The following is a 10,737-nucleotide window of genomic DNA, read 5'->3' as shown; positions in this document are numbered from 1 at the left end:
AGGGAGGGGGAGGGACACAAGAGGAAGGAAAGCAGGAGCAGGAAGGGTAGGGGGGGGAAATCCTTGCAACAGTACAGCTTCCAGGCAGTACTGGATAAACCCTGTTTTGTACTGCCTGCCAAAGAAGAGCAGCCACTCCTGTTTAGTATTTCAAAGTCCTCGTTTATTTCTGACATTGAATTTGGACCCATAGCTGAACAACAAAGACGGAGAATAATAATCTGAAGTGGAAAAAGTCTGGGATCCCTGCCCCTACCCCATCCTGTTCCTCCACCATCCCCAAAACCTTAAAACCCACAGTTGCATCTCACACATTTCCAGCCCTTCCAGACTCACCCGCTTCTCTGTAGCCGTGCCAGGCCCAGGGTGTTGTGTTGGCCATGAGGATAACCCTCGTGTTGGCCATCCGGCTCCTCTGGAACTGTCACGCCAGCCTTGGCACCTCGTTAACAGGCAACAGGTCACACTTAAGTTCCATGTGATGGAAATGATGATGCGGTCGCCTGCCTTCCACCAGAAGGGTGACCCAAAGAAGCAAAAGCCCCTTGTGCTATTCCTTCCCTTCGGAGTTCTTGGCCTGTTGTGGTGGAAAGCCTTGCTGTGTGCCAAGAGGTAGAGTTGGATGCCAGGAGCCACCGTGCCAGCAAGCTGGCTCCGTGCCCTTCGAGGGGGTGGCATGGCAGGGCCAGCTGGCAGAGCCGTGCGGGCGAGAGCCCACAGGTCATGCTGGGACATATGAACTTGTGGCTCCCAGCAGGATGGAGACCTAGCGGAGCAGATGCTCTTAATTGGAAAGGATGGGGTTTACTGAGTTAGCCAAGATTTTTTTCCAGGTAGAGACTATATTTTCAGGGAGGAGTACTGGCTGGCTGGGAAGCAGTAGGAGCTACAGACTGTTGGCCGGTGGGATCCAGAGCGCTTTGCTGCTGCTAACTTTCATCTTCCCTCCTGCCTGCCCCTAATGTGAGAGGACATTTAAAGACCCACTATCGCTATTTGGAGAACAGAAGGAGACTGTAAAAGACAGGCAGCTAGACTGAGGCTCAGGAGAGTAGAAACACAGTGTCTTTCTGGGCCAGAGGTGGGGGAAAAGGTGGACAACGTTTTCTCCAAAGGCTGTGTAAAATGTGGGCTGGGGCAAGGTGTGTGGTTGCAAGGATAGTCACCACGGTTGGCGTTCATCTGACTCCTTTTCTTCGGGTAGTTTAAGCAGAGGTGACAAGGCATGAGCAGGTCCAAAGTGTAAATTAGCCTTTTGCTTGATAGCATAGACATCTGAGGCTCACGGAGAGTGCACCTCCATGCTGAGACCTACTTTTTCTGTGCACAAACAGGGAGGTTAAGGCCAAGTCCTGTGAGCAGCAGGATTATTTCTAAGTTATGGTGGTGAAAAAAAAAAACCCAAACCACATTCCCGAGTGGTCATAGCCTATATTGCAAAGGCATGGCAAGCCTTTCCTGCCATGGCCTCCAACAGCATCCACACGGCTGCGGGGATTGTTGCTCTCCAGGTCCCTCCTCCCTGCCATGAATGGGAAGCTCTCTGCCGAGCGGTCCTGCACCGGTTGCTATGGAAGTGCCTGTGAATGATGGAGATGTCCTTTTAGTAATTTTTCACCTAATTTGATTTATGGAGGAAGAAGGAACTTTCCCACATTCATTTTTGCAGAAAGGCAGAGTCGCTGGCTGTCACTGCCAGCCGCAGAGCCGGTGAACCCAGGTTGGGGTCTTGCTTCCTCTTCTCCCAAAAGCAAAAGAGGGGGGACCCCGACCACCTGAACATCACTCTCCCACAGGAGGTCCTGGGCCCTGCAAAGGAGATATGACCCGGTGGTCTGTGCTGTTGCTGTTGAAAGCAAAAGCCATCCTAAAACCAACCTTCCTCTGGTTGTCCAGAACTGTCAGGGTGGGCTGGTAGGGCTTCAAAACGCTGAAGACGACCAAAACTGCAGTCATTTAGGGATGCGACTCTTCCTGTAAGTAAAATCTTGCCATTTTTATGGGTCCAAGTTAAAATCGCTCCTAAGAAAGCTTTGTGAAGAGTAGAAGAGGTGGGGGCTTTGGCTGCAGAAGGATCAGCCCCTGCCCATTTGCGTAGGTGAGCGGTTTCATGAGCAACTTTGCCCTCCCCCGGTGGTGATCCAAACTCATGTGGGGAACTTCTCCAGCACGTGGAAAGACCGTCGCGGGTGGGAGGCGGTGGGTGTACTGTCTTGGACTCCAACAGAAGAGCAAACTGCTAGCAGCAACTAATGCAGTGCGAGGGGAGCGGGACCACCTGGATCTGCCCTTCTTTGCTTTCCCACCACCCAGGAGCATGGCCATTCCCAGCTCAGCAGTGGGATTTGCCAGGGATGGAGGGGGGCACACAGCAGCTGGTGGGTTGGTCAGGCATCCCTCCATGTGCTGGAGGCGGCGGCGGGGCATCACCTCGGGTGGCTGCGTGGGGGGGACACACACCGGAGGCCACGCTGGGGGAGTCGGGGGAGCCTGGGGTAATTAAATTAGGTTGTACTGTACATAGCCCTCGTTAAGTCCCTTCAGGAGGCAGAGTAGAAGAAGAATAATGACACTTACGATGGGTTCGGAGGTGGCCGGTTTAACGTCGCCCTTTGGAGGTCTCTCTCATCTTCTGGCCCGTAAAGCTGGGCGGTTCAGCAGGAGGACCGTGCTGGTCTGGGGCTGGGCTGACGGGGGTCCTCTCTCTGCGGGGAGCCCCCACCCCCTCCAAAGACAAGTGAAAAAAGCCCCTTCTTCCCTGGAGCAGGCGCCGGCTGTGGGGGTGGGCACCCTGTGCTAGTGGTGGCGATGGTGACTACACCTCCGTGCTGATAGCCCGCGGGTTGGGGAAGCTGTCGCGCAGGAGGCCGTGGCGGCTCACCGGGTAGCTTTGCAAGGTGGCCATGTTGATGGGCGGCCCCATCTCCTTGTAGCACGCTGGGGTGTAGGTGACCCTCTCCCCACCGTTGCGCACCATGTCGGCAGTCCGGATGTAAAAAGGGGAGGCGTAAGGGGAGCAGGTCGGGCAGTAGTTGTGGGCCCCATGCTGGTTGAGCTCGCTGAGGGGGGGCGCGGGGCTGCCCTGGCCATCCACCATGCGGGAGTTGCAGGCGTTGCAGGTGCCCAGGTGCGAGTGCGTGGGGAGGTCGGGCTCTTCCTCTTCCTCCTCCTCCTCCTCCTCTTCCTCATCGGAGTCATCTTTCTTGCAGCAATAGTACTGGGTAAAAAGAGGAAGGGGTTGTGTTGCGGGGGGGGGGAGCGGAACAGCTGGTGCTGCCACATCCCTGCTCTCAGAATCACAGAATCTTCTAGGTTGGAAGGGACCTTAAAGATCATCTTGTCCAACCGTCAACCTAACTGACAAAAATAGACACCCGCACAACAATCACGGAGCATTATTGCTAAACCATCCACCCCAGCCCTACATCAACCCCCAGGGATGGTGCCTCAACCACCTCCCTGGGCAGCCCATTCCAATGTCTGAGAACCCTTTCAGTGAAAAAAATTTTTCCTAATATCCAGCCTGAACCTCCCCTGGCGCAACTTGAGGCCATCTCTCCTCATCCCCCTGCCCGGGAAACCCTCCCTGCCCCATCCATGGCTACCTGGGTCCTGCAAAGCAGCAGAAGCTGGACAAAACCTGGACCTGAGGTGTGCTGTGGGAGGCAGCTGCCAGGGAACTCGTCCCCCCCCTTCAGCTCCCAGCGAGGTTTGGAAGGGGAAGGGATTTTCCCCTGCCAGTTGGAAAGTCCTCCAAGGAACCACTGTGCTTTCCATCACACAGGCGCTGCTGCACGGCACAGGCTTCGCATTAACTTTTAAAGAGCAGGAGGCTGTAGTGAGCTGTCGTTGAAAGCCTCCTCGTTTAATTTACAGGGGGGGGGGAAGAAAGAATAAAAATCTCCATCTGGTACTGCAAACCCAGCCAAGCCTACACCTATATTAGCAACTGCTGCAGAGCCTCAAAAGCCTTAGGGAAGTCCCCCCGCCCGTGCCAGGAGGAGGAGAAGATGTATCTCTGCAGCACCAGAGGGGAAAAGGGGGTTTCGACTCCCTGCCCACCACAGGCAAGAAACCCCCTTCAGAATCACAGAATCTTCTAGGTTGGAAGGGACCTTAAAAATCATCTTGTCCAACCGTCAACCTAACTGACAAAAATAGACACCCACACCACAAACAAGGAGCATCATCACTAAACCATACCTCCCAGCACTACATCAACCCGTCTTTTGAACACCTCCAGGGATGGTGCCTCAACCACCTCCCTGGGCAGCCCATCCCAATGGCTGATAACCCTTTCAGTGAAAAAATTTTTCCTAATATCCAGCCTCCCGCACCAGCAGTTCAGCCCGAGGAGCAGCAGCACTGCTGGGGTTCATGGTGAGATGGGGGACGGCCACGGTGCTCACCTGTAGCCTACAGTAGCAGAGCACGGCAATGATGCACAGTAGGATCACCGTCGCTAGGATTCCCCCGGTGATAACAACAGTTCCCGCTGTCATCCGACCGATTCTCCATCAAACTCTGAAAGGTAGGGACACGGGGACATGTGTTACTTGGGACATGGAATCACAGAATCACAGAATCGTAGTGGTTGGAAGGGACCTCAGAGATCATCGAGTCCAACCACAGTTGGACCTACCCTTGGCTTCGTTGTCGCATCATAGATGTGACACCCTCGAGGCATCCCAAAATATCACATCCCTGTTCCTCCCTCCCCAGCTGGAAAACTATCATCCAGTATCATTCTCCTCCTCTCAGCGAGAGGACACCTGAGATGCAGCACCACATCCCCTCACTGCCATCGCTGCCTCTGCCTTGGGGTCTTTGGCAAACAACCCCACAGTCCGCTCGCACAGCCTCCCCCCTTGCTGAGCCAAAAGAGCCAATTTCCACCCTCCTGGCAGAAAATGCAGCTTCTGCTTCAAAATGTAGAAGCAAATCTGGGTTTCCACCAGGAAAAGCCAAAGTGGAGCCTTTGAACTCCACAACTCTGGCAGTCTGAGCCCAAAAAAATGCACCCCTTGCTGGGCACCGGTGGGTCTAACAGGGGCTTGGCATGAGCCAAGCAGCCCCCACCACTGTTCCCGTGCCATGGGCCCTGGGGGCTACTTACGTTCAGTGACGGAGGCGTTGGACCTGGGAAGAGCAGAGGGAGAGGTTAGCTGTGTCCCACCAGCACCCTTCCCACACGTTTCCCCACTTCCCAAGAATTTGCCTTGCTTTGGGACCTGCAGGAAGCCCTGCTCCACCTCCTCCATCCCACAGGGATGGGGCTCAGCACACATCTGCTCCCCCAGTAGCCTCCGTGGTGCAAAAAGCATGTTGGGTCCTGCAGATGATGATGATGGTGGTAATTATTTATTCTTATTGTAATAATTTTTTTTTTTTTTTTTTTAAATTTGGAGCAGGGAAAGGAAACATTTCCCGAGGTTGGAGAAATGCTCTGCAGGAAAAGCCTGCGCTGGTGAATCACGCAGCTTTGCAGGGTGAAGGCCTGGCTTAGTCAGCACTCGGCCTTTTCCTCTTTAAAATTAATTATGGAGGAGACGGATGCATCATCTTGCGAGTGGACAATGTTTTACATGCTGCTGGGAAAGGAGCTCTCTCTTCACTGAATTTCACTGAATTTCACTGAATTTTTAGAGTTGGAAGGGACCATAGAGATCATCTAGTCCAACTCCCCTGCTGAAGCAGGATTGCCTAGAGCTAGAGCATGTTACTCAGGACTGCATCCAGGCGGGTCTTGAAAATCTCCAAGGAAGGGGACTCCACACCCTCCCTGGGCAGCCCGTTCCAGGGTTCTGTCACCCTCACCGTGAAGAAGTTTCTCCTCATATTTGAGTGGAACCTCTTATGTTCCAACTTGTGCCCGTTGCCCCTTGTCCTCTCACTGGGGACCACTGAAAAGAGTCTGGCTCCCTCCTCCTTCAACCCTCCCTTGAGATACTTGTAGGCATTGATAAGGTCTTCCATCCCCTCTCTGGGGCAGGCGAACCCCAGCGTCCCCCCCGCCACCCCGCAGGCACCTACCCAGAAAAGGACAGGCAGGGTGTCACGGTCACACCGGCCCCAGGGTGGCCGGCCGGGACAGGCAGCGCTGCATGGTCACGGGGAGATGCCAGCAGCCCTGGAAGGGAGGACAAGGAGAAAAACCCACTGTCAGTTCTTCCCCTCTGCCCAAGGGGGCTGCCCAGTGTCCCCATCCCCGCTGATGCCGCCTCCGTTCCCACAGCGGGGCTAAATAAATGGCTCTTTTAGGGAGACCGTCAGGAAAGGGGGGGTGCTGTGAAGGTGGGTAAACCCAAAGTGCCAGGATCCCACCCCCGAAACCTGCTATTTCAGCAAAAGTGAGCCAGATGCACCCAAGAAGTTGGTGCAGGACCCGTCCCGCGCCCACTGCCCCCATCACCCCCACCCTCCAGCGATGCCCAGCGCAACCTCTTTTCATTACTGGTCCCCACATCCCTCTGTGCCTCATCCAGAGCAAGGCTAATTGATAGGGCCCAAGTGTCAGCCAAGGAGATCTAATTACCCACTCTCCACGAGGCCCTAATTGACGGAGGGAAGTGGCAGCTTCCAGATGAGACCTGCCCAAGTCTTCCCCGGCCCCCTCGCTGCTGCATGTGCCGGTAGGCACTGTGGGGACCCCCCCCCTTCCAAAAATCCCCCACCCTCCTAACCCGGCTGCAGTGATTCGCAGGACCCTGCCAGCCACAAATTGATTTTCAGCTCTTGGAAAGTTCCTGTACGAAGCCAAAAGGCGGGCACACTTTGGATTTCCTCCTCGAGCCGCTCTCGCACACGAAACAAAGGAGAAAAAAAAATATCCCTGAGAAATCAATAGGCCCATAACCCAGCTAATATCTCCATCCATCAGGGGACCCAACACAGAGATAATAATAGAGACCAACACGCTCGGCTCCCACACCCTGTTATCAAACTGCACCCCAAAACATTGCCAAGAGTGAGGGGCACCAGGGACAGCAGGGGGACACAGGGGGGAGCCTTCAATGGAATTATCACCTCCCCAGGTGCCATCCTTAACAGGGAAAAGCTGACAGCAGGTGGCTGGAAAAGGCAAACGCTGACCTTCGACAACCCCCAAGAGGGATGCACCGTGAGCCGGGCGGTGATGGATGATGCAGGCGGCCATTCACGTCCAGAAAACTTCATTTCATGGGAGCTGTGATTTGATTTAGAGCTCAGAGAGCAGCATCCAATTAGTCTGAGGTTTGGAGAGAGCGGGCAGCCTCCGAGAATGACCCCGGGTGGGGAGGGACCAGCCCTGGGGACCCTTTGGTCACCTCCAAGCCCAATCAGGGCTGCCTGGAGGACAGCTGGGCCTCCACGTGCCCCACCTCCGGCATTTCTGCTTCTGGAGATGCCAGGATGAGTGTTTCACGGCCCCACTCAGGAGCCAGGCTCCCACTTATTAAAATAGAGAATGTTAAAAAAAAAAAAAGGCAAAAAATTAAAATGGAGCAGAAGTGTTGCCTTTCCTCATCTCTTCAGAGGCGATGCTTTCAGAGAGAAGGAGGTTTCCCCCTCTCCTCCCTACCAAATCCTGCTCACGGGCAGCCTAGTGGTTCATTTTCTACACAGTTTGTGCCTATAAAATAGTTTGTGGCTATAAAACAGCCTTCTCTAACCCACAGCTCTCTTCTGCAGGGATGCAGAAGGGGATGTAACACCTCCCACGGGAAGGAGCAAGAGCCCCAATCCCAGGAGTAATTGGGGTCTTGGGTGAGGTAAACATGCCCTAAAAGGATCAGGACAATGACAACAGCCTTTTCCAGCCCTTGCACCGGCCACACAACAGCCCCAGCAGCCACATCCCTGCCACTGGGGATCAGCCCATGTCCATTTTCCACCCACCCCCAGCAAGCACATCCCAACCTGCCGGGAAAGGGGCATTTTGAGCTCCACTGGCTCAGCTCCCCGCAGGCTCAAAAAGGGAGCTGAGGGTTGTTTAAACATTTAAATATCCCAGGCTGAGCAGAGGCACTGGTGGTCACCGCTCACCTGCTCCTGGGCAGCTCAGGAGAGGGGGCTGCAACCCAATGGTGGGCATAGAGACCCCCCAGCACACAAACCATTGCTGAATAAAATCAGGGCTGGTACCAGCAGAGCTGCATTACCCTCCCTGCCCCTCGCTAGCTTTTGGGAAGTGATTAGAGACACAAGGGGCTGGTGTCATGCTGTGCCCGATGGGGATGGGAGGAGGAGGAGTGAGGGACCCCAGCCATATCAAACTCCTCCGGGCAGCCGTGCAGAACCGCTTGCTGCAGAGATACATTTTCTTTAATTGATGTCCCCTCGCAGCGCAAAGTTACGGCCTGAAAAGTGACTCTGGGAACGAGTGGCATCGCAGGCTTCTATATTTATTCTCCTTCAATGACGTCCACAGCAGATTTGCACGCTTTGCAAGTCGGTGGGGAGGGTTTTTTTGCCAGCCGCCAGCGCTCTCACAGAGAAAATCCCATCCTTCCTCTCCTGGTGCATCCCACCAGCCCCGAGCTTGTTCGTCTGTCCAACAAGGGTCAAACACTAACATCAGAGCTCGGGAGCAGGTTTTAGGCTCGGGGCTATTTGCCACACCGAGCATCATGCCGAACCTCCCCAACGAGTCCTGCCCCAAGCCTGGGCTCTGCTCTCCCAGTTTTGCTCTGCAGCTCACGGGGCTAATTCAATGAAATGTCTGCCTGGTAAATTAGCCCAGCCGCTGCCTTACCAGAATCATCTCCCAGGGCCTAATTGGAAAAAAACAGCATCAGGGGCTGCCTTTTCAAAACAGATTACAGCAGCAAACAACAGGGCAGCTCCTGGGTGGCTGCGTCCTTGCCCCGCACAGGCTCAGCCTGGTGGGATTCGGGTGGATTAACCCACAGCTGCAAACCTCAGCGAGGGGAGGAGGACACGAATATCCCCCAGCCACTGGGCAGGACGGGTGCACGGGGAGGGCTGAGACCCTGCAAACTCACTGTGTGATGGATGCTCTGTGCTGCATAAGGGGACAAGCTGAGTCGCGGGGGAGCAGAAACAAGGAGACCCTCCCAGATGAGCTAAACCCAAGCGAAAGTTCATGTGGAGAGTGATGGCAAGGTGGGATGCAAGAGGAGCCAACAGCCCCCCCAGCAGCCCCCCGACAGCCCCAGCACTCCCCCCTGGGTTTCTTGCCCAGGTCCCACACCACTGGCTCACTTTGAAACCTTTAAACTTTTAATTAAGGGAGCAAGCAGGGGGCTGAACCTGCTGCCCTGCAAACACTGATTTTTGGAGGTGTTACAAATTGCTGCTTTGGTTTACCCCTGCACATAAGCTTGCTTTAGCATCACCATTTCGGGGGGAGGGGGTTGGGCAGGATGGGCCCTGCCCCTTCTGACATTTTTTTATACCGTTAATAAATATATTGAGGAAAAAAGCATCTTTAAGGCATAAAAAATGCCCATGGCACTGGGTAACCTGATCAATCCTGCTCCCTCCTGCAGCAAGAACATCCCCGGGAGCAGCACTGGGCTCCGTGGCTGGTTCTGCCAAGTTATATTTGAGTTGGGACCAGCCTGGGGACAGAAATCACAGCGGCGGCGGGGAAACCTTTGATTTCAGCCTGCTGCAGAGAACACCAAGGAAGGCTCTCCCCAGCAGAAAGCATGTTTTGTGCCACCCATTTCCTACCCGAGGCTTTTTCCTGCCCTTTGGTGCCTCGAGCCGCGCAGGGTTTGGCCCAGCAGTTTTGCAAGGGGAACAGCAGCCAACACCCGGCTCCTCGCTCCCGGCCACCGCAAGGACAGCCAGGTCGCAGAGGTGACACTGTCCTCCAGCTGAGGCTCTGGCGATTTGCAGTCTGTCATCAAAACTGAAAACCCTGTGCCCTGCTGCAAGCCTGCCCTTGCTTCCCCTCCACCACCTGCACCAGCTCCCCGGGGCTCCCCACCACCTCCTCCCAGCTCCCCGTCCTCTCCAGCTGAGGGATGGGAAAGAAGGAACACCAACAAGGTCTTGAAACCAGCCCTTTTCTTGCAAAAGCTTCACGGGAAAAGCAAGATATTAATTGCATTTACCAAAAATCAAACCACTTCAAGGGTGGAAGCTGCCAGCCAGACCCCAGCTCCTGGGTTGGCAGAAAGGGTTGCGCTCCTGCTGCCACCATCACGCTCCTGACCCACCCAGACCAGGAGATCCCCTCTCCTGGCCATCAAACTCTGCCAAAAAACACCTTCTTGCCAAACCAGGGTCACTCCCTCCCACATCTGGCCTCATCCTGCCGCATTCGCCTTTACAGCCACGTAGGACCGAGCATCTCTGATCTCTGGCCGTGGCAGCGCTGGGTGTGTGAAGCCCCAACACATCTGGGACCATCTGGCACATCCACATCCCTGTCCCAGAGAGACCTCCCAGCACCTCACAGACTCTTGGAGGAAGGGTGGCTTTACAGCCTAGGATGTCTCAGGCGTGGATTACACCAGTATCTCGTTACTTGGACATCTCATCTGCCCTTTATCTCCTTAAGCCACTAGTCAGATCCTCTCTCATATGCCTGTGTGGATTAACTGGACCCACACGGAGGGACGCAGAAGCGACCATCCTGTCCCCACTGGGCCCACACATCAACATACTACTGCAAAACCCATGGCATGGCCATGGCTACACCTGGATATCACAGAATCACAGAATCTTAGTGGTTGGAAGGGACCTTTGAGATCATCGAGTCCAACCACAAAAAAAAAAAAAAAA

At 54.8% G+C, this 10,737-nt stretch overlaps 1 protein-coding gene across 3 annotated transcripts in view; it reads right to left on the bottom strand.

Annotated features, from left to right (window-relative positions):
• Window positions 1–164: 164 nt before the first annotated feature.
• The window catches only part of FAM163A (family with sequence similarity 163 member A), a 25,504-nt gene continuing 14,931 nt past the window's right edge, over window positions 165–10,737 (bottom strand). Inside the window, exons 2-5 of one of the 3 annotated variants that reach the window (XM_014943362.1) lie at window positions 6,034–6,130; window positions 5,117–5,139; window positions 4,410–4,524; window positions 165–3,217 (exon numbers count right to left, since the gene is read on the bottom strand). In XM_014943362.1, the coding sequence (XP_014798848.1) occupies window positions 2,816–3,217; window positions 4,410–4,502 (495 nt within the window). In that variant the 5' untranslated portion in view covers window positions 4,503–4,524; window positions 5,117–5,139; window positions 6,034–6,130 and the 3' untranslated portion in view covers window positions 165–2,815. The remainder of the gene's footprint in view (window positions 3,218–4,409; window positions 4,525–5,116; window positions 5,140–6,033; window positions 6,131–10,737) is intronic. The other 2 variants (XM_014943363.1, XM_014943364.1) reach the window with 2 other exon arrangements.

Source organism: Calidris pugnax, unplaced genomic scaffold (assembly GCF_001431845.1).
Source record: "Calidris pugnax isolate Ruff unplaced genomic scaffold, ASM143184v1 scaffold63, whole genome shotgun sequence".
NCBI lineage: Eukaryota > Metazoa > Chordata > Aves > Charadriiformes > Scolopacidae > Calidris > Calidris pugnax.
This window is presented reverse-complemented; position numbering and strand designations above follow the sequence as displayed.